This window comes from Embiotoca jacksoni, unplaced genomic scaffold (assembly GCF_022577435.1).
Source record: "Embiotoca jacksoni isolate LCO1_2020_lvr unplaced genomic scaffold, fEmbJac1.0.p SCAF_20, whole genome shotgun sequence".
Lineage (NCBI taxonomy): Eukaryota > Metazoa > Chordata > Actinopteri > Embiotocidae > Embiotoca > Embiotoca jacksoni.
Genome location: NW_027185341.1, coordinates 156,647 through 180,635, shown reverse-complemented (window position 1 = coordinate 180,635; position 23,989 = coordinate 156,647). Strand labels below are relative to the sequence as shown.

At 41.2% G+C, this 23,989-nt stretch overlaps 1 protein-coding gene across 10 annotated transcripts in view; it reads right to left on the bottom strand.

Moving 5' to 3' along the window:
- pald1a (phosphatase domain containing paladin 1a) overlaps window positions 1-23,989 on the bottom strand; it is a 49,027-nt gene that overhangs the window by 17,913 nt on the left and 7,125 nt on the right. For 4 of the 10 annotated variants that reach the window (XM_069155393.1, XM_069155396.1, XM_069155391.1 and 1 more), the window contains exons 2-18: window positions 20,884-21,081; window positions 20,581-20,683; window positions 19,179-19,358; window positions 18,548-18,712; window positions 18,298-18,458; window positions 17,644-17,719; window positions 16,685-16,839; window positions 16,475-16,568; window positions 16,155-16,259; window positions 15,723-15,818; window positions 15,493-15,627; window positions 14,839-14,955; window positions 14,184-14,363; window positions 13,847-14,044; window positions 13,186-13,326; window positions 13,025-13,096; window positions 10,691-10,831 (exon numbers count right to left, since the gene is read on the bottom strand). In XM_069155393.1, the coding sequence (XP_069011494.1) occupies window positions 10,691-10,831; window positions 13,025-13,096; window positions 13,186-13,326; window positions 13,847-14,044; window positions 14,184-14,363; window positions 14,839-14,955; window positions 15,493-15,627; window positions 15,723-15,818; window positions 16,155-16,259; window positions 16,475-16,568; window positions 16,685-16,839; window positions 17,644-17,719; window positions 18,298-18,458; window positions 18,548-18,712; window positions 19,179-19,358; window positions 20,581-20,683; window positions 20,884-21,068 (2,304 nt within the window). In that variant the 5' untranslated portion in view covers window positions 21,069-21,081. Of the gene's footprint in view, window positions 1-10,690; window positions 10,832-13,024; window positions 13,097-13,185; window positions 13,327-13,846; window positions 14,045-14,183; window positions 14,364-14,838; window positions 14,956-15,492; window positions 15,628-15,722; window positions 15,819-16,154; window positions 16,260-16,474; window positions 16,569-16,684; window positions 16,840-17,643; window positions 17,720-18,297; window positions 18,459-18,547; window positions 18,713-19,178; window positions 19,359-20,580; window positions 20,684-20,883; window positions 21,082-22,892; window positions 22,911-23,538; window positions 23,703-23,989 lie in introns of those variants that run through there. The other 6 variants (XM_069155398.1, XM_069155392.1, XM_069155399.1 and 3 more) reach the window with 4 other exon arrangements.

The window sequence follows — 23,989 nt, the reverse complement described above, 5'->3', positions numbered from 1 at the left end:
GTCACTAGATTGTATATCTCACTGCGAGAGCCCAATTACAGCCCTGAACACACTGAAATAACCACTTAGCCATAAGCATAGATGTAGTGCTGCCGGAGCGCACTGGACCAACACAGCGGCATTTATTTCTCCAAGTGAGGAAATAAAATGTTCTTGTTTGTCTCAGTGCAGTGAGAAAAAAAAAGAGAGCCATTAAACCAAATTGACATTTAAGGTATATTGATTGATTCATGACCAAGTCGAAGTCTTGTTTGGATCAGCAACCCTTAGCCTTGTTGAAGTTAAAGCATTACGATTAATACAAACTCAACACTTCCTGTATCACTTTATAATTAAAAGCCCTCCGTCTTGTCAGATTTCAGTCAAAACATGTTCCTGCTATTACACTTTGTTCTGAGTCTTGTAAACATTGCAGGATTATATTGTTGAATTAAATAAATTAAAGCTAATAACCTACGTTGGCTACATTATTGACTATTATACGGTTTATCATATTATAGCCTCAACAGTGCTTACCCAACCTAAGTCACAACTTAACAGTGCACACACCTGTGTGTGTACGCATTACTGGTGCACTCCGGTGCTTCAACAAATAGCACTACACCCCTGGCCATCAGCCTCTGTAGTACTATAGCTAGAATGGTCCATTGTCCGTAGTTTTTGCGGTGTGTCTGGCACCACAGGCTCTAATCTACTCTCCCTGGCAGCCTTTTAAGCCATCTGAGCATGTTGAATCAGAGGCGGAGGCAGTAATTAAAGAGAGGTGAATTAATACATGAATGAAGAAAACAAAGACACCCACTGGTTTAAAAACAGTATGCTAGTTTGTGGTCTTTCCTCAAAGGTTGGGGCATTTTGTTTTTTGTTTCTGGTTTCCAACTACATATGAAATAAAATTAAAAAAAATGTAACTCGTGTTGCCATGACTGCATGTAAAAATAAAACGGTTAAGCAACACACAATGACACTGGTGTATAATTGATCTTTGTTTGAGTTGTGTTTGTGACTAGAAGATGTTGTCGATTGAGAGTCAAGGACAAAAACAAACAAAACAAAAACTTCTGACTGTGTAAAGGCCAGAAAAAGTCAGAAAAAGTGTTGCTTTTTCAGTAAACAATGATAAAAGAGAAAATGTTAAGCCTTGCAGATTTGTACTTTAAATGAAAAAAAAACAAAAAGTCAAGTATATATTTTAATTAAAGTAATCCTACTGGTATTTCTCAACAATCACTGATACCTCATCCATAAGGAAAAGTGATATGGACCTATTGGAGGGAGCACAAAGTTGAATCCCTGTATGCCAGACAAGTGTTGAGGGTCAGCCTTCCTGTGAGCTCATGTGGGTGAAGACTGAACTGAAATGCATATAATGGGGAGGTCCGTCTGTTTGACATATGGTGCCAATTACCAGCTGATGGGGTTGCAGAGGTAAAAAGGCCAATCCATATTGGCCCTTCCCACACCGGCTTGCACAAACAGCCATTCATCAGATTCTACAAGAACGCCTCTCACCCAAATCCTAAACCAAACTTCAACTTGTCTAGAGTGGACAGGCAGCCTACACATGGCTCCTTGACTCAATATACTGACATCTCAAAGTCAAGTATACATGCTGATTTTCAGGGAGGTTCATTAAGTGGACCCAAATCAGGGCCTGAGAGCAATTTAACTGAAGTAGTTGCCAAAGAGTTTATAACTGAAATGAAACCGGGACAGCGTACTGAATATTTAGCCTTAACAGTGCTTTAAGAGGAAACTTCAATGTTTTTTTGGCATTTATACGGTCATTTAATCATAGAAGTAGATACAGACAGGAAATACAGGGAGAGAGTAGGGGGATGACATGCAACCCAGGTCCAGCTGGCCAGGAGTTGAACCGTGGATGTTGCCGTTATGTGGAATGCACCATAACCATTAGGCTACGTGGGTGCCCAAAACGAGACTGCTTGTTCATATGGACACACAAGTGTAAAAACACAGTAACACGTATACATAAAATGCGTTGCGAAAGGCTCTCATTCTCACTAAGATGCATTACTCTGGCCTTTCCTTGGATGCCGCTACGTCGTGACTTTACGTCTAAGATTTTATCAGTCAGCTGTGTGAGTACAGCATCGACTGTCTAAGCAAGTAAAAAAATTTGTTAAATTGCACGTTTTAAAGCTACTGAAGCTTAACCTGATTTGGCATTTGCCTTTAGCAAGTTATAATATTTTGATATGAACTTAATATACAAACTATTAATAAACGAATTATATTAAACTAGAATTACCTCCATTGGTTTTATGCAAGTGGATTCTAAACATGATACACACAATAAAAAGATTCGATCAAACATTCACCAGGTTTCTTCCATTTTGATTGAGAAACCCCTTGACATAAATATGTCTTTTATAAAATGCTCTCGTCTTTCATGCATCTTCAAATGGACAAAATTTTCAGTATTTTGCACATTAATGGGGATTGTTGGGTTTCTCTTAATAATGCTATAAGGTTATATTGTAAAGACTTTACCATCTAAACTACCCTGAGATGACTTGGGATTTGGCTCCATTAATAAATTGAACTGAATTGAAATTAATTATCTCAAATTTTTTTATCAGACTTAGTTGAATCCCAGAATTTACTTGTAAAGGAAAAGTAAGCGAAGAGAGAGTAAACATCACTCTTTTTTGTTTTTACTTCTTTAAAATCGTGCGCTATAATTGAATTGTGCTTCTGTCTACCTTTCACTAGAAAAATGAAATATACAGTACAACCCATATCCCATCCCAATGTGTTCAAACATCAGATGCTTGAATGTGTGCAAGTATATGAGCATATTACTTATATAGTCCTCCAGGTTACATCAACATAACTAGCAAAAGTATGTTGGGTTTTTTTGCATGCACGGAAATTTTTCTGGCCATCCACCCACCCACCCAGTCTGCTGCCTGCCAGGTTGGCCAGTAGCAAAGCAATCAAAGTTATACATCATCTGGCTTCAAGTTGCAGAACTGATCTTTATGGATGAAGATGGTGCCCAAAACTCCTTTTTTAAAGGAGCAGAGAAGCAGTGGAGCAGCCAGTGGGAGGAGGAGACCAGGATGCCTTTATGTTAATGGTTTCTACAGATTCCAATCCTCTGTCTTTTTCCAGTCGCTCAGTCACACCAGGCTGATTAAATCATGAAGTCGAGGTTGAGGTGAATGTTAGGGGCAAGCGGTGTCAATCGGCTGTATATAGATACAGCAGATCCAACTAGCCAAGCGCTTGAAAACTACTCACAAGCCTTGCGTTAAAATAAATATTTAACAGGTAGAGTCACATTGAAGTTTGGCTATCTTGAAGAAAATTTTACTTTCTTAATTGTTGTTGTTCTGAATTTGTACCCTCATGGTTGAAATGCACTTATTGTAAGTCGCTTTGGATAAAAACGTCAGCTAAATGAAATGTAATATAATATAATGTAGATGAAACAATGAAACAACACAGAAATACACCTTAAAATGTACCAGAAACATGGAGAACTAAAGAAGGAATGGTGTCAATAAATGGTCAACAGGGTTTTGATCTAAAAAAGCCAATTTCTGAGACAAATAAACAAGCAGAAATACATGGCATGTCTGGTCAGCAGAGATTAGAAAAGCCACAGAAGGAGACAGGGCTCATCAATTTAGCCTACACAGAGACTGGAATATCTGCCCACATTAACCGCACGCATTATGGTACATTCTGTACGTGCACATGCCTGGCAACACGGCACATGGAGACTCCCACAATGAATCAATCATTTACCGAGCTATCAAAATATCTTGTGCATGCAAACCCAACACGAAGGCATGAAAATGGTATGTCGCTGAGCAACAACTAATCAGACTTTTATAATTTCCAAACCCAATGGAGTTCTAAACAAATTTGTACTCTCGACAACAAATTACTTTCTGTATCGATGCTGGTGGGTAATGAGGACCAAATGTATTGTGGTGTACTTGATGGTAGACATTGTGTGTGTGTGTGTGTGTGTGTGTGTGTGTGTGTGTGTGTGTGTGTGTGTGTGTGTGTGTGTGTGTGTGTGTGTGTGTGTGTGTGTGTGTTTGTGTGTGCGTGCGTGTACAGCAAAGTAGCTGTGAAGGCAATGTTGTTTGGTGACCACACAACAGTGTGGTAAAACACTTTGGTCCAGTGGGAGATTTTTGAATAACTATGAATGTTTTCCCATGAAACCTAGTAGAGATATTCATAGAGCCCAGTGGGAAAGACCAGTGGGTGATTCTTCTTAGTGCCACCAACAGGTCAAAATGTCCACACTGTCATTCTAAACTAATCACCAAATAGCCACCAGAACAGCTTGAAGCCAAGTCTGACATGTACTAAGAGGGCCTCCAAAGTGATCATATTTTTAATTTACACTGGCAATGACATATTTTTGGCAACTGGGGTTAGATAAAAACGCAACACTGAAATACAGTATTGTTATGGAAATACAACAGCGATTTCTATTTTTATTTTTATTTTTTGCTACATATAATTTGCATACAACAGAGAGCATCACTCCTCCTGTTCTGCAACCTGCCTGGAGCTCTGGTGGCCTGATGAGATCTTACACCTTCCAATAGCTGCTATAAGTTCAGGTGGAACTCCCAAGTTTTTTTTCAGCACAGAATTTAACTGGATTGAAGTTTATTTGTATTCAGATTAATATGGTTTTGCAAAGGTTGGCCGGAACAAGAGCCACTGTTCGCTGATTTGTGTTGGCTACCAGTTAGCTACCTAAGTCTCTTGTCTTGATGTTGTTTCCCCCCTATGAGTTTAAGGCCATTGTTATTGCTACAAGATCTTAAATGTCCTAATGCTAAATATTTGGCAGCCTCTCACTCCAGTACAGCAGCAGAGTGCACTACAGTTGCATAAGCTGCAGGATCGGCAAGCACAAAGTGGGCTACTGAAAAACCAGCATACCGCTATTAGGCTAATAGAAAGTAAACTTTAGTTTTATGTACAGTTTTATGTAGAAGTGGAGTGAATTATATACATCTCATCCATTTTTGTGCCAATCTTTCTTCTGGCTCTGACACAGAAGACACTGTGCCTATTCTTAATCCTACCAATAAAGCCGTGATTGGCTCGACTGTTTTTCCAACCAGGGAGACCGCTGCCAATGAACACAAGACCAGATGTATTTGAAAATCAGAGATGTGGGCGGCAAATCTGATGTCTGGCAACTCTGGTACCACCCTCGTGCAAATGTTAAAATTGTTTGCCATGTTATTCATATGGCTCTTAAAACAAGTTGAGAATATAATGATTTGTACATGCCAGAAAACAAAATCATTCAAGACGGAAGCTGTTGGTGTGGGTACAGACTTTCAGTCAATATATTTCTTTATATTCAGTCCCATGAAATGCCAGTGAAACGGTGAGTGATAGAAACAGCAATCCATGGGTTTATCCACCGGAAGAGTTTAGAGTTTAAATGCCATCATTTGTAAAACGTTTCTCAATATGAAAATCGCTTCCAAGAATGAAACAAGGCAAAAAGAAGCCACACTGTTCATGATTGTGAGCTCTCTGTCAGAATGAACGATCTCTTCGACAGGCAATGTCTGAATTGTTGGCTCGATGGGAGCAGTTATGGCATCGTTAACGCGGGAATCATCTGTTGCACAACTGTCCTCACGTATGAAACACGGCTTCCCCACTGGGGCATTGTGAAAGTGTAATTCCAGGAGCAGCTCAACCCAGTCACGTCTTCTGCATATCCCACATGGTTGGCATTTCAGTCACTTCACCATTGAGATTGTGTTCCCGATTTGTTCAGTGCCGGTGCTGTAGCTAGCTAGTGTGAAAGCTTAGACAAAAAGGTGGACCTTTTTCTGGTAAATTGATTAGGGACTTAGCAGGACCTGACAGACACCATGACCTCAGCTACTGGGAGCATGCTTCAACACTCTTGCATGGCTTTGGAGGCAGTTATTCCTGGTCTTTTGGCCTGGGGCAATGACAGGTTTAGTGTGTGGGGGGAGGAAATGGCAACCCTTCCATAGAGTGCCCAGCCAGGTCTGAAGCACTGTCCTAGGGCCAATGGTTCAGAGGGGGTGGCGGGTGGGGGTTGGAGGGGAATGGCAGGAGGGTCAGGGCAAAGGGCAGGCCAGGGCAGTTCAGTTATTTAGGGTAAAAGGGGGATAGACTAGGAGGTGAAACATAACAATTTCCAAAGCAGTCAGCATGTAGAAAGCGAGACAGGGCATGAGAGAGAGTTCAATGAACACACAACATACCTGCAGTCTCAGGTAGTGGTGGCACGATCACAAAGGAAAAATAAAACAGAGATTTGCTTCTTATACGTCTAATTAATGAACATGCAAGGTCTTCATACACTAATCAAGAACAACCACGATGTACAACAACTGATTTTAGATGTATGCTCTGCAGTGCAGGAATATAATTAAAAACTTTTACATCAGTACTTTTTTAGTGCAGATAAGCTTTGTAGGGGTGAAAGTGACCTTTGACCACAACATTTTAAGCAGTTCATCCTCAAGCCCAAGTGAACATTTATGCCAAAGTTGAAGAAATTCCCTCCAGGCATTCCCGGGATTTTGTGCTCACAAGAATGGGACGGATGCGCATAAATCACATCAGCAGCATCAGTGTTACAGGTGAAAGCAGCCCTCTGGTGTGAATGGTATACATTAATGGGCACATTAAACGCTCAATGCATCATTTAAAGTCATTTATTTTAAAAAGTGTTGCCACAGCTGTACACGAGTAGCTGCGAATAACTCAACAAACACCTCCCCCAGACATGCTTTATCACACTGCCACACACACACACACACACACACACACACACACACACACACACACACACACACACACACACACACACACACACACACACACACACATCACAACTGCCTACTCTCTAAACTGATTGTCTGCACAGAGACAGTTATGCAAATGAAATTACTTGTTTCCATCTGAGCAGGTGTAACCAGCAGAACCAGCAGACGTGGATATGGAAGGCTGAGAATTATGAATGAATAAAAACAACAACCTCTGACTCTCGCTCACTTTGTGTTGGATCTAAATAGGAGCTTCTTTTCAGAAGCTGAGCCAACACGCACTTGAGGCCAGAAGAAGAAGAACTTGTCTCTGGCTCAGGTAGGCTCATTTTCCTGCCAATATTTCCCTGAGACATTACCAACACCTTGTAATTGGCCCACTTGTGTCAAGTACTCATCCTAATTGAGAGGAAAACTGTTTACACATAGATCCTTAGGAGATCGGTGATACAGAAGTGTATTGCAGCAAATTATTCATTCCATAACAGAGACTGCTGTGAGTGCCTCTGATTTGCCCACCTGACTACTTTTTCTTCGTCATTCTTCAGTTTCTTTCTTTTCTAATCCTTTGTATTTCTTTCTTAGTAAAATCAATCCCGCTGGCTGCGCTCCCTTCGTCCCCCCTTCAACTGCTGTGAACTTGCAGCGATTAGCCCCAGTTGCTCCCTCTTTGTCTCTCCTAAAGACATCGACTACCTTTCCTCAAGAAAACCTGCTCTGAAAATATTTTTCCAACGCCCCGTCCAAACCATGAGGGCCTTTCTTTGGACGCACAAGCAGCATGATTTGTCGTTCATTCACTCTCGCTCCCTGCGTTTCAGTTTTCTCGCCACCTGGGTGAAAAACTATAAATTTTTTGACAAAAGGTGATACAGGGGGAAAAAAATCCCCCAAAAACATCACTGAAACTCTGGTCCAATAAAAAGTATTACGAGTTGGGTTTTTGAGATTGTCAGATTTGATAATATCCATTTCTGCAACTCTGCTCACTTTGCTCTCTGTAAGCTGCTTGGACATCATAAATTAGACAAGGCTATGCGTCCCAAAAGGTAACACTATGCATGCTCAAGCTAACTGATGTACTGGAAAGAGAGAAATAGATGCTGAAATAGGGTACTGGCATAAAAAGTACAGATCATTTTTGATATTTTTTTGCTAAGATTCTCCGCTCCCCTCCGAATATTTCCGAATCATTATTTATTCTGCCTAGATATCATACTCAATATGAAATACCAGTGAACACCACAAATCTCCACGAAGAGAAACAATGACTTTAAAGTAAACGCCAAAGTGCACAGATTGCTTGAGACAAATTTCGACTTCAAACCAAACCGAGGAAAGAACACTGCAGCTGATTCCTGTGGGGGAGACAGAGGAGGAGGAGGAGATAGAGGAAGGTAACCTCTGCGCTGTGTTGGCCCTGACATTAGAGGATGTATCTGCAGCGTGGGGTCACGCCTGGTCTGCAGTAGGGATTTGCAGGCCCTTCAAGAAGAACCCACCCACCCCCCTCCCGTCTTTCCCAGGCCCCTCTGGGAGCTGGCAGACGGTTTGAGTCCCAGTGTAAATATATTTTTTTCTCTATCAAAGACACATTTTCCAACCACCGTCAAAAAGGGAGGAGGGGTGTTCTGGAGGGGGAGAGAAAAGGGAGAGAGAGATGGGGGTGAAATTTTTCCCCTTTTTCTCCTCCCTCCCCTCTCATCTGCTGCTGCCTGCTGGTTCGAGCAACATCTGGCACTGTTTATCACCTGGCCTGCTGGTTCAGGGAGGAGGGGGAGAGCTGGAACGGGAACACAGTGCCAACCTGAGGTCCTCTATAGCAGGTCTAAAAGTTAATTCTGATTCATAACTATTTGTTTTTCTGTTGTTTTGGCCTTCATTTCTACTAGTTATGATAACACTGGACGATAACCAAGTAATTCCAGAAATCTGAAAACACGGCAACAGGCAAAAAGGAAAAGTTAGCACAACCACTAGATCAAATACATTAGTTTGAATTTTAAAAATGTCAAACTTTAATGGATGTTTACAACAGTTTGGGTAGTAATGTCTCTTTTCCCGCCTGAATAAGCCAGCTAACTTTGTCATTTGTTTCAAATTTGCATGATTGTCTGACTGCCTGTGTTTCTTCCCTTGAGAAACATCTTTAACTGCTGCTCACACAGGCACAAAGGTGTGTGGTAGAGTTTTCTTATAAAAAAGGCAAAAGTTCCCTTCACACCTATAGCGTGCATCCCTGTGGTCTACCAAACAAGCTGAACACAGTTCCTTTGTTGTCACACAAAGCCAACTTTATTTTGAATGTTCTGAATCCTGCATTGTGTACATTCATGTTTAATTGCTTGCAGTCTTTTTCACTACCTTCATATTCGTATTATGCCGCCAGCATCCTCATGGATGTGCAATATATAACCAAAGTAGGCACCCACGTGAAAAAATATTGCTCCATGGCAACAATAGTGGTCCAAAATTCCAAAGTGTACCTTTAATTCATACCAATGGGAATGATGGCCACAACTAGGAAAACAAGATCTAGTTGTTATTTGTGATCTAGGACGGAGAACTTTCACCACACATTTTTACACAGAAACTTGTTTGTTAAGTTGAAAATGCAATCATCATACCAATTACCCCACTGATTAGAAAGTGAGTTGATACAGAGCCTTTTTCTTGGAGCCTGACATCAGAAAGTGACAGGCGGGGAGAGAATATACGCAAAAGACAGAGTTCATAGGACAATGAGGCCCATTGATACGGTGGAGACAGGACCGGGTGCCTCCAACGTGCTGAGAACGGCTGACGGTGCACAGAGGCACCACGATTAGTCTGCATTACAAATGGCTAAAACAGAGCTGTAGTTCTGCACAGGCCACAGCATAAAGAGAAACCTTGAAGCCCCACTACAAACTACTTTTGTTCTCTTGCCTTTTTGATGAAACACAATGTCCGCATTGTTGTGAACACCTTTCAAAAGGTGGAGTTGCAACGGCTTCCAATCCACTTTTCCCAATCCAAAGACTACAAATACTTCACTATCTTCTCTGTTTCTCCTAACCTGCGTTTCGTCCTTGAAGTAAAAGCATATTTATCAAAGGAAAATTATATACATGTAGCAAAGAACAAAATTGACCCTGATGTGATAGGCTATTTAACACCGTCGACCATGAATAGCACAAAATAATATAACTTCAACAAATCAGGCCTCAAAGTCCCACAAGCAATCATTTCTGTTCCTGCATTTTTTTCCCCCCCTTTAACTCTTTTCCATTAAGGAATTCCATTGAGTTTTACAGATAAGTTATGTTGCACCAGGATCAATCTCCTCACTCTGCACCTCGTGCCTACAGAGGAGTGACTCCCTCTCATTCATGACTCTGGGATCCAAACTGGAGCTGTAAAAACTAGCTCTTGACGCCATCTATGGGGCTTGATATGAAAACGCAGCTAAAATGACTAACATGCTGCTTATGTGTCAGCATGAAGAAGACTGAGTAAGCAGTATTTGCTTATTTTTCTTGTTTGATTAAACCTCATGAGAGAGAATACTTTTTTTTTTTTTTAAACTCACCAACTGAGCACAAATTTGTTATTAATTTTCAATATATATTCAATACAGTTTAGAAAAATCGAATTGGTACCATTGATTTGCAAAGATCCTTAATTCCATCTCCAGGCATAAATACAATTCTCTACCCTGAACTTAAACTGGACCTAAATCTAAGTTACATCCCTCTATTACTGTTGTCAATGTTGCCAGAGTGTGAACTTTCACCAGCTTAAGAAGCTATATACAGTATTTCAAGTAGGAGGATGTCCATTACCTGATTGGTTAAGAAATATTTAATGGACATGTGGTGTACCTGTCTGTATGTGCAGATGATGATCTCTCTCAGATGGTAGTGCATGGGGGTCATGGTCTCACTGACAGAGTCCAGGGCCATGTCCACCTCCCTCTTCATCCTATGGCCATCAGGGAGCAGACGCACCAGCTGCATCACGACCTGGAAAGCAGAAACCACAGACACTCGTCATCAAGTAAATTTACCGCCTTATTCTGTTTTATAATCTAAAGTACTTTGAATTTTCAGTGTGAAATGTTATATGATGATATTCTTGCACAGGTTTATGGCAAAAATATCATCTGGCATCATCATACACCAAAATACACACTGTTGGAATGAAACAAATACTATGATAACTGATTAAAGTAGTAGTAAAAATACCAACAGCATTCTGTGCAGCATTCAGGTTCATTGTCAGGATGACTGCCTTATCAGTCCTGACCTAATTGAAACATTGGTGCGAATGTGTCAGCATGTTGATTGCCAGTGTTGACCTCGCGGAAATAGTGCTGTAGTTTTACGTAACAAATGCTGATGGAAATGTTCCCTGTGTGGCAGTCAGGTGTGTGGCAGTTTACTAAACCTTGTTGGTTGCCCCACTGCAGCTGGTTTACTTCAGATACCAATAACACCACAAAGAAGGAGAAGAAGAAGAAGAAGGAGGAGGCTGAGAGGGAGGAAGCCAAACAGCAGAGAGCCGCTCAAGCCTGCAGGCAGAGTCCTGGTTACTTATTCAATGTGTGTGTCTGGAAGAAAACACGATCTGTGCCAGTGTGCATCAAACTTCTAGACGTCTTCTTTGTTTTGAGGAAAGTCACACTCCATGATCCACAAGACAAAAGTGATGCCTGCAATCACTCTCAAATTTCCTGACATGCATTGTAATTAACAACTGAAACTATGTTATCATAGTCATTTATGCTTCCTGATCCTTTAAATTGTTTGTTTACATCAATAATATTTCAAAATACTTGAGCTGCAACTATTAGGTCATTACTTGATTGACAGAAAATTAATCACCAACTACTTTAATCATTGATTAATTGTTTTGAGTCATTTTTAGTGAAACAAAATGGCCAAATTATCTGGAGCTTCTTAAATGTGAATATTTTACGGTTCCTTTATTTTCTAAACATGCTTCATAAACCTTGGCAGTAACTACCAGAAGATTATCTAACACTATGTAAAACCAGGAGCTTTTGTACATGGCACAGAGGATTATCTAACACTACACCAGTTCCTGCATCAAGTCATGCCTCAGACCTCACAAGCCATAGCAACACCTTCTTTGGCAGATAAGGCAACAGGGATGGCAACATCACGCGTCCTTCAGAGGCTGAATTGGAAGCAGACAAGGTTTCCGTGGTGACCACAGTGTGTATCCCAGAAACTCCGGTGGCTGCTCTGCTGTGATTGGCATGCAGTATTGTGCGCCTGCAGCGTGTGGCCTCTTTGTGTGCTGAGGACACGGCCAGCAGGTTCCAACCACTGATTCATTGTCAGTAGTCTGAATCAAGAAAAACACCCAGCGGCTCCCATTCACAGCAACTATTCAGATCAGAGGAGAAAAGCTTTGGCATCTGGCTGTGTTGGTCCACAGCTTTGGATCACAGGTGCAGACTGAGTTTAGACGAATTAAAAAAGGGTTGTGCAGTACCCGTTTAACGTAGAACAGTATAGGATGTATTGTTTGTTTGGATGAACCAGCGATGTGATTTATCAAAGATCACAGTGAAGATCTGGATTTGTTTTACTTATCAAACCTCTATTTTATTCATTATCCACAGAAGAGGAGCAGCCACCAATCAGGTCTAAGTATTAGCAGTGATCTTTAAGTTCCTTTAAATTGCTAAACATCATGATGAAAGATAACCCAGAAACTGTTGATGGGTCACAGTTGGTTAACACATCAATAAGCAAGCACTTCAAAATGTCCTTATGCTTAAAACTACCGTTTACAAATACACTACAGAGTGCTATGGTGCATTAAACACAATGTAAGTGTTTTACACAGTACACCTTAGAAATGCCTTTTGGTTTGATGGGATTGTGAAAATAGATCATAATTAAGTTTTTAGTATATTTAACAAACTAATTAATCAACAAAACAATTTAAATACATTTTCAGTCAATTACCTAATCAAGTATTGAACAAATAGTTGCGGGTTGTAACCTGTGTTAGAATAAATAAACTGTTGCTGATGAACTTCTCTTCAGTTTTCTTTATCCATGAACAGCAGTTTGCTTGATTGCGTTTCTGAGTTGATGTAAAATCATGTTCATTATACTTAAACAGACATTGCATAATGTTAACGTGTGTATACAAGCTCCAAGCATCAGCTGAGTACATACCTCAAACTCTCCTTTTGTGTACTTGGCATCAGGAACACTCACAATCTCATCATCAGCAAACTCTGGAAAACCCTGCAGAGAAATGTCATATTTTTAGTTTAAATGTTATTATAAACCTCCGGCTTTAATGAATGTGCAGAAAACAGGAGGCTGCTTCTTACGTTAAAGTGCCAGCAAGTTAGAACAGCGACAATCATGGCGGTCGTGGTCCTGCCTTTACCATTGGAGCAACTATAAACAAAGGCTGAGTGGGAATCCTCAGCCAAGGCACTCTTCATGGCCTCCAACAGCTTATCAAAATCCTAAGAAGTACACACACACACACACACACACACACACACACACACACACACACACACAGTTCATGTACAAATACACAAAAACTCTACCATAATATCTCTTTGTTTGAAAATATAACAATAAATCACATTTTATCATGTTCCTAACTTTAATTTCATGCAGAATGATTATGATATTTTACATATTAAAAGGAAATAAATAGAAACATTAAATCAATCCCAAAAAAACAATTTTCAACTTGAAAAATGTAAGAAAAAATTTCAATATAAGCATTAATTAAAAAAGTAAAATAATAATAAGATGTCCTTATTATTGTGAGGTGGTAAAACTCAGTATGACAGTAACAATCTTAACCACAAGAGGGAGCACAAGGTTTAATCACTGTCTGCTCCAAATCATTACAAGCAGCTATTTAAGGAGCCAGATGCTGTTTCTGCACCTCACACCTGCATGTTTGTACAGACTCGTGTGTGTGTGTGTGCATGCATGCGTGCGTGCGTGCGCAGTCCTTCACATCATTACCTCCTCCGTGGGCGCGCTGCAGTCTGGCAGAGGGATGCGTTTGTACACGAGGCCCTGGTGGGAGCTTTTGTGCAGGTTGAAGATCTCCTGAACTGTCAGGCAGCTTTTGAACATCTTCATCTGTTTCTCCTGCTCCAGTATCACCTCCAGCCACTTCTGAGCTCGCAGAATTTCCTCCTTCAGGGACGTCTCCAATTTCTACAGGCCAGGGGAGGATATGGAAGCACTTTGACTACAGCCATTTGATCTTGAACAAATTCTTCCAGGCACTCTTGAATATTTATCTGACTGAAACAGCGCAGAGAAGCATTACAAAGCATCATTTTTTTCCCTGTACCTCTAACAAATGTGGGTCCGACGATGGGATAGAGATGTGCTGGTCCAGACACGAGGGTTCCCTCAAGGCAAAAATCTGGCCATTTCCTTCTAACACCAACTCCTCCTGCAGGTTGACCCACAACACGTGGCTGTGCTTCCTCTTTTCATCCGTCAGATGGGCTAAAACAACTCCGGTAGCCTGTACACAGTAAAGACGATTAGGGCAAGGAGGAAGTCCAGCTTGAACATCCTGAGGTGGGCGTGTGGTTCCTTACAAAATAATCATGAGTCAGTCTTCAGAGGCTATTTGTACTCATGAATATTCCTGGCTGCATCAATGCATATTGACGATTTAATTACAAAATTGTCAGTTTATGTGAAAATAACATTCTCTATGAGTCAATCATTATACTAAAGATTACAAAAGAGTGTATCTCCTGCTCTTTCTCTTCTTTCTGGATGCACCTGATTCATAAGTCTAGAATAAACCCAATTACTGCTTTCATTTTGTTGCCCGTCTCTCTAAATGGCAGCGCTTAAAATAAACAATCAGTAAAAATCTTGAATCCCCTTTTTAATCCTTCAAGATTACGTTCTCGTTTTATGTGATTCATAACAGATACATAAGATAGTGTCCATGTTAGTCAGATGAAAGTGGAGGGACTGGGCTGCACCTCTGATGTTGGCTGAGACATTCCGTAAACAGGCATCTTGGGCACTCGTCTGAAGTTGACCGCCTTCATTTCCTTCATTGTGCTGAGCACGTCAGGAGCCAAGTACTCATCAGCAACCTGTGCAGATACACGTGGTTATACATCACTCATAACCTGGAATATGAAGTGTATTTTAAGATGCAGATGATTACAGATAGTGATGATGTAGGTGGAATATGTGGTGGGTGGTCAGTCCAGCACCTTGAAAGGTTGCATTCGTGTGAGTGTGTGTGTGAATAGATAAGGCAGCAGCAAATTGTAAAGAGCTTTGAATGAGAGCGCAACATAAATGCAGTCATTTATCATTTACATATATTGTGTGAGAAAATGATGACAGATTTGAGATATCTTAAAGAAATAATAGGCATCATATAGCGAGCTCTATCACTATAAAAGCAACGGAAGCTCCATTTGCATGCATGAAGACTGAAAAATATGTTTGGATCCTGCATGACACTGAATGTAATCAGCACTATCATGGTTTTCAATTCACATGACAGCAACAGATATAATCAAAATTCAAGGAGCCACAACAAGAGAGGGAAAAAAAATACGGACAAAAAAAAAGAAAGAAAGAATTGTCTAAAATTGTGTGAGAGCGCCTCATTTCCTCACCAGGACGCGAGCTCCTCTGGTGACCAGCTCGGCCGGAGCTGAAAGCTCTGACAGATCCATGCAGGCCAACAATCTGTACAGCCAAGTGTGGCAGCACATCCACTGGCTAAAGTTAGACACAAAGGCGAGAGGATACTGCAAAACACAACACAGAGCAACAACTTAAGATTGTTTTCATGGCATTAATTAAGACATTTACACTTAGAATTTTTTTTTTTTTTTTTTTTTACCTGTTCATGAAGGTATGCATTAAATACAATCAAGTAGAAGTAACGCTCCAAGCTCTGCATGGTTCTGTTTAGAAAGTACTCTTTGGTACTGTTTCCCTAAGAGACAAACAAAAAGCTTCATTATCATCCGTTCAGAGTGGCAGCCTCTGTAGAGTGTTTCATTTCTTTTGAAAAGCACCTCAGCTACACTTGTGATTAAGATCCCGCTGATTTTAATAAAAAGAAAAAAAGAATCAACTGCTCCAATCCTCCATCAGCTTGAGGACCCTCAGTGATAAGGACATTTAATGCATAATCAACATTATCCTTTGATTGCGGTCTGACTCTTACTTTATTTAGCTGCTGGAAATCATGAGCCATTTATGGCACAAGGGACTGCCTTTAAAAAATACATAAAAAATACAAAATTTAAAAAAAAGGATTATCACCAACCTGAATTTGATAATCTTTTCCGATCCCTTCCAGCTTATTTTTGTTCTCATATATTGCTTCTTTTATGTTGTGCATTTCTGAACACAGTTTAATGGCCTGGTCAACCTGTCAGGAAAAAAAAGACAATCACCATGTGCAAATTTGACGTGTTTTAAGAAACAAAATAAAATACTCTGCTTCATACTTCATGTCTCACTTTTTTTTTCCCCACTAAAGGTTTCACATATGCTACATTTATAATTTACTGTACAATTGTTCTTTAATGTATTTTTGTTTGTTTGTTTTAGATTATGGAAACCATCATAACAGCTTTGTTTTACCTCCTCTATGACCTGCTGTCCATTAGGCAGCTTGTTGATCAGAGACTGGATGACCTTGAATAGTGGTCTGGGCTCTGAAGCAGCTGCCTCAGCCCTACAAAACAAAGCAAATATATTACTGTACCTCACAATAAATCATAGCATCATTAGACATGCATGACTTAAAAACAAATACACAGTAATGTCATTCTCAGTTTTCTGAGTTCTTACTGTGGTGGCAGTTGTGAATCCCCCTTGAGGCGATTCATGACTAGTGTGCCCAGGATCATGGCTAGGTTGGTGCGGCCGACGCCCACCTGGCAGCTAAAGAGCAGAGCAGGCAGCTGCCGGGACGCATCGTGGCCCAGAGACAAGCTGGGGCTCTCCTGGAAAGCAGGAGCACATAGGTGGAGATAGTTACAGTGATGGTAGACTGTAAAAGAGAAATGCTATCATATCACTGAAGGGAGAATGACATGATGTTAACATAACAGTGCAAAAGATGAAACTATCCACTGGTTTTGGTGACAAATGAGGTCAAATCTGATTAAATCTGGCTTTTTGTGAAAAAAGCAAATTTTTCACAGTCAAATACAGACATTGAGATGCTCTCCAGACACATTTTGCACAGTTTTACCCTCGAGCCTTCAGATTAATGATTATTAGCGTTATCATTTTAGAAATATCTGAACAAAGAGGCAGACTGAAAAGACAGAATGGCAGTTAAGCTCAGATAATAACACTGTTAAAAGAAAAAAAAACTAAAAAAAAAAAAGGAGCCACTTTCCGACCAACGGGAACTGGACCGGCTGCTGCAAATCAGTCCAAAAAAGGGCAAAACTGAGATGAAAAGAACATCCTGTGAGTGAAGGGCAGGACGGAAACCAGACAGAGCGGATGACCAAAGAGCGGACATGAAGTGAGTACAAACTGCCTATCACACGCATTCGTGATTGATTGCACAGACAGGACATATTCATAAGGCTTTATGTGGATTATAAATTTCTTTTTCTTTTTTTTTTAAATAGTGTGACCTTCTCACTACCTCCATGAAAAAGTCCAGATGCTCTCCAATAATATTCCAGCCATTAATAACTTTAATGGCACGTTAAAACAACACAAAAATGAGAAAACGCAGAACCAAAACAAAGGCCTATTTTATTGGTGGACATTTATACATTTGAGCTCACCCTGAGTATATTAACAAATGCGTCAAAGTCTTCCTCCAATGGTGCTCCTTCCGTTGGTAGTGGTAATCTGTAGTACCTGCAACACAACAGATTGTTACCCAGACCTGAACCTGCACCTATGTTGTGTCAACATTGCCTTTAAGTAGGTCACAGCATACTGCATAAAAACATCTGACCATAAAACGTGACTGCTGAGCTCCCTCATGTCGGGTTTACTAATCTCAGATAGAAAGTATGCCTCCCTCCACAATCCGCCAGAAATGATGGGAAAGATCAGAATCATGGGATCATTGTTGTACCCTAAAAAACCCATCCGCTGCAATTTGAAACTACCTATGGTCAAACATTCTTCTGCTTTCCTTTACTATAAAACATCAAGATTCCCTGGGAAGAATACATTTTCTTGCCGTAAGCAGCTCATGACTCAATAAGGCAGACTACGCTGATCTGATTGCAAGCAGGATGCTGCAATCGTTCGTTTTCACAAACCCTTTTCTTCCAAAAAAAAGCAGGGAAACCAGCCTGTGCACAAACAAGTGCCACTATTTATAACCTCGCCTGCATATTCAGCAGCAGGCGGACACACGCTGCTGCGACTTACTCTCGTGCGCGAGCGGAGGAGCTGAGGGCTAACGAAAGAACAATGTAAGCAACCTGTAGGTCGGCATAGTGAACATCGGCCTCTTGTAGACCTCTTCGGTCACGTGGATGTCCTCCTCACACGTGATACAAATCTTCTGTGGCTCATCTTTGAAGTACTCAATGTCGTTGTAGACGTAGAAGACGTTTTCGTTGAGCTTGGCAAAGTCATGCAACTGTGGAGGATGGAAGAAAGGAAGGCTTTAAAAAAATAAATAAACTTGCTTTTGTCACACGTACATGCTGCAGTCTAAATGTTGGTCACCTCCTTCCTGATGGTGAGCTCCAGGCTCTCCGCCATCTCCTCCTTTTCCAGGCCGTGAAGGTTCTCGTGGAGGTTTTCCTTCCTCCTGGGGGTGTACGGCACAAAGTCGTCATCCTTGTGCAGGAAAACCACCGGCTCCTCTCTTACACAGAAGAATATAATCTCCTGTTTGCAGAAGCACAGCAAGATAGGCATCAAATAACAGATTTTGATTTATGTAAATGGTTGCTGCTATTCTACCAGCATCCAAGAGTAACTGGAAACAATCTCTCATGACATGCAGCACATGAGTTGGAGTTTAAAGAGGCCTGATGTATAATTTTGTCAATTTCATTTCAAATTACGGTCGGTTTCTAGCTGCTGTAAGCGGAGGGATTCATTTTCCACTGGTACACATGACCACAACTTTCTGTTTGCTCAGTTCTACGATTCAGCCACAGCCTCCACCGAGCACTTGACTCCTCAAATATTTACTGACAACAGGGAGAGAAAGAGGCCGGGCCGAGCTGCACAGGCACCATCGCAGGAAAATAAGATCCATCAGAGAACCGAGCAGCCATTTATATCAACTTAAGAGTGACGGTCTGCAAGTCTGCCTGGACAGAAGTGTGTGAAAGAAAACAACCCTGACCTCTTGTCCTTGTGCCTGGAGCCTCTGGAGAACCTGTTTGAAGCCATTCAGGCTAGGCTGACCCATCCCATACAGCGGGTAGGATCCCTTCACTTGGCGGAAGTTGGGCGCCCCGTAGCTTCCCGTGGTGTTGAGGACATCTGCCTTGCTGTACACATCCTGGACCATGAAGTACTCCCCCTGGAAAGAAATACAACTTTAATGTGAATTTGACTGAAAGCATGACTCACTGGAAATTTAAGCTTTTGCATTCTTTTATTCCGGTTTTTAGTTCTACAATCATGCTGAAACACCAAAACAATCAGACAATGGCTAAATCTCTTCCTCTTCCTCTTCTTTCTGTTTGCAAATAACAAAACTGATACAGTCTGGTTATTCTGTTGACTCAACAGGCTAAATCTTTGCTCCGTCACCTCCAAATTCAATCAAGCGGTTTCCTGCAGTGACCCTGAGGACCCGATGCACGGCAACGTCCGAAAACACATCCAAATAGACAAAACACAAATGAGGAAAACTACCCGACAACACACGCACGTAGCATTTAGATGTTTTTTGATAATCTGAGAAGGACCTGTAGCAGTGAAACAGTGATTTCACCTTCGAGTAGCATTAGGTGCATCATGGATGCAGCAAAATATATTTTTTCTTTGATATTTACTGAATGATAGAGCAAAATTTATATTATTGCCACTAAGGGTTCTTTGTGTGCCAGTTTCCCTCAAAAGGAAAATGATTAATGTCATAGAGCAGTGCTAAAATGTTTGGAGAGAGTCTAACACTCTTTCAGCACCCTTTGTGGTTTTGGTATGATAGTCAGGGAAAGAATAACAGTACATACTGTGTTTTTTTTAAACTAAGAAATGTCTTCATTGCCCACAAAACTGCCTAAACAGATGTGATAAGGGTCTTTCAACAATTTAAATGCTCACAAAACCTGTTTGATCAGCTACATTTGCATTCACAGACTATGTGATCACAAAGGTAGAAACATAAAGTTGGCTCCTGACATTGCAGATACACAACACCAGTCAGTCTGCACTTTAATGTGACACTTTTGGGGGAAACATCTGCTGAGCGTGGATAGATGGTCAAAACAAAGAGGAAAAGATTCATAATTTTTTTACAGATATGTTCTTGAGTGAAAATACTATCTACATCTGGCTTAGCACAGACAAGACACTGCATGTCTGAACTACTGCAGCAGAGGTGACAGAGCAGATCAAAGCCTTGATAAGAGGGTGACAACAGTGCTGTTTCAATGGCTGCCCTTCATCATAAAACAGTGCATGACAATGCTCCTCCACCATTCAGCAATTTGGACACGTGAATGTGAAAAGAGCAGACGTGAAGACGGGCGACACGGTTCCACAACTTTCTGTAGAAAGCTGCATGTTGTCCTCACCTGCACCAGGTAGTGCTCGGGCATGGCGTCTGATATCCGGCCGACTTTGTAGTTGGTCTTGAGGATGTCATCGTGAATCTGAAATTCCTGTCTGCAGTTATATCTGCAACACAAAACACAACAGAAGGTCTGGATGGTAAAGACAGGGCGATTCAATTATCAGATGCTATTTGCCGGGCCAAGATGAACAAAAGAGATGATAACGGGGGCAAACACATCGGCTGGAGGGTGGGGGATGTCACCGCAGTGATCAAAAAGGCTTAACACCCAATTGTGAGAACACAGATTCGGGTAGGGACTTACGTGATGACGACGGGTGCAACTTTGTTGGTGATAATGGACTTTGCCTTGTTGTTGTGGATGTTGACTGTCTGGAAGGGGCTCATGCTAAGAGACTGCCTGCTGTCGGCCATCCCGTTGCCATGGACACTCTCAAGCGGCGACGCTACAGAAACAGGCTGTGGTGCGGCGCTGGCAGTTGTACCCATGCTCCACAAGCTGCTGTGAATCACATCACAGCGGACTCAGAAACAGGAAGCAAACAAACTCACACACAAAAAAAAAAAGACGGGCACACAGTGGCAACACTGACAGGAGCCTCTATTGTGGGGGTGGAAACTTACAAATGTATTTAAGGTGTGAAAAGATGCTCGGCAACAGTCTCACACTTCAGCCATGAAATGACTGAAAAATAGAATGTCTTTGTTACCAACATTCTATAAATACAATATGAATACATATAGAGGCTCCACAAAATGATCACAATACAACATTTTTATGATTTTAAACATTTTGCTATATTACAATAACATACAAAATAATGTATTACCTTAGTTTAACTGCAAATTATGTCGCCAAAGGAAATCTTTGAAAACCTTATTGTATAAAATATGTTGACAGTCTGTTAATCTCACTTCTGTCAAAGCAGCAAAACGGGATTATCAAGCAGACACTGAACAACACGGTCATTAAAAACTGTGAATTTATTTATTCCTTTATATATTAAAACATCTATACTGGTGTCTGTGTATCAATACAATATTGCCGTGCTATGCTGTGTTGACCTCATCCCTTCACCCCTACTATGCCAGCAGCTTGGCTCTAGAGTTGGTAACGTCGATCAACCAACCACTTAAATGCAGACTTTTGCACTGTCATGAAATTTGGTGCAGACATTCATGGTATCCAGAGGATGAAACAATCCTCTGATTTTTAATCTGACACCGCCATGAGGTTATTTGGCTCTAAGCTTAAAGTGATTTGGCAGAAATTCTTTTACAGTCATTAATGGTTCCCAAAACATTCACGATCACGATAAAAGTTAAATGTGAAGATCGATACCACTTTCATTTCTGAACACTAAATATGAAGCGAAAGCCAGCAGCGGATTAGTTTAGCTGAGCATAAGGACCGGAAACATTATTTGTAAACACATTTTTTTGTAAGGATTTCACAAAGATAGTGTTAATTAGTGACCCCTAGAGGTGCTGAAGGCAAATTTTACTATTAACTAGAGACAGGCGGATCGGCTGTTAGTTGTAGCTTCATGTTTGTTTGGGTGGCATTGATCTTGTCATATAATTCTCAGCAAGGAGAACAAGTATTTTCCCGACATATTTTCTACTTTATATTGCAGTTGTATCATTTTTGCATGGAAAACATTTATGTTGAGGTTAACAAAGCAGCGTGAAAGCACAGATGCCTTTATTTTTGACAGGGTGCCAAATCCAAAATTTATAAACATAATTTTATTTCCCTATGCATTTGCATTACTTTTACACGACTCCCTCCATTACTTCCATAACATAGCAGAAAAATCCCCCTGCACCTACAACAGTTTTTTTTCTTTTGAGAGAAATAGAGCAGCCGGTGATTAATGAAATCCCCCCCCCTCTTCTGAGCACTCAAATTAACAATCACCCTTAATTCCAGATCTCCGTGATTTCATCATGATCGTAGTGGTAGGAGATTACAGTCAAGTGTCACAGCATTAAAAAATTTGCCATACAACTTGTTACAAAGCACTCAGACCCCCATGAGAGCCAACCACAGGTCTCAAGCAAACCTCCTCCCCTCTGAATAAACAGTGAGCTTTCCAGGGAGCTCTGCAGATAAACAAACGAGCCCTCTGACAAGCAAGCAGTCGGGAGCGGCACTGCTCCGACACATCACCTCTAACATGTAGCTGGTCGGGACAAACTGCAGCACCAGGGCACACAAACAGAGAAAGACAGAAAAATATACAAGTCCTACGAAAAACCACAAACAATACACAGAAAAAGAACACAGCAAGTCCCCAAACACAAACTTACAGATACGCATACTGTGACACTGGAGCTGCAAAGTGTTGACCAAGAGCTGAGAATGATTCCAACATCAAAATCTACTCGGTGTGTTTTGCCGCCTGAGCTCAAAGCACCTGTGTGTGATCTCCGGCTTTGAATAGAGAGGACTCTCATTGTTCAGACAGACTGTGGAGAGAGAGAAGTGCAGGGTGAGTCACAGCCACTCTCCTCTTTGTTGCGTCTGGAGGTGAGTGGGTAGGTCAACCTTGTACTCAGAGACCTTTTGATTCAGCAGAGATTCTCTTCTCACAATCACAGCGGGTGAGACAATGCAACGATGTGTTATGTTGCCTGTTGGCATGATTAATAAAACACAGACACACAGTTTAAAATGTTTTCTGTGGCTTCAATAATTGCGTGATTTTTCAAAAATATACTGTCAAATCACTGCAGCGTAAAAGGAGTGAAAAGTAAAGAGAGGCAGAATCTCTACCCAAGTTCCATAAAAGGAAGCTAAGTTTTCAAGAATACTGTGCTCCAGCTGCCCAAATCTATTCGAGTCCCCGCCACATACCAAAAGCATCTCTGTTGCCATAATTGTAGCCACCACAAGAGAAATAACACAAAAAAAAAACTCCACAGTGTAAGAATCCACTAAAATCTGACATCTTACGAATGAGATGAGGAGCGCTCTGTACTTCCAGATCCTTTTCTTTTCTGCTTGTGCTCCGCCATGGTCTGAAAGGAGTGTGAGAACTTGGCATCACATCCAAAAAAGAAAATCGTCCTCTTTTGAATCCCCTCACCCACCCACAGTCGGTGGGAAACACCCCTCGCGGGAGCTCAAGAGTGCCCGGCTGCTTGGCATTCAGCAAAAAACTTCAGAAGCTCTACTTTTCGGGCAGCATCCTCCGGGTGCTCGTCCTACCTCCTGTCTGATACTGGGGAGTGGATTCGTGCAAGAGGCTCGAGCCTCTACGGAGGGGACCAGGGGGAAGTAGTGGTACATCTGGCTGCCAGATGGCTAAAGTTCAGCTCCCTTTCACGGGGACAGGCTATGCACAAAGACGACACACGTAACTCTTGTACTGTACGGCGAGCAGAACAAAGGAACACGCTGATAA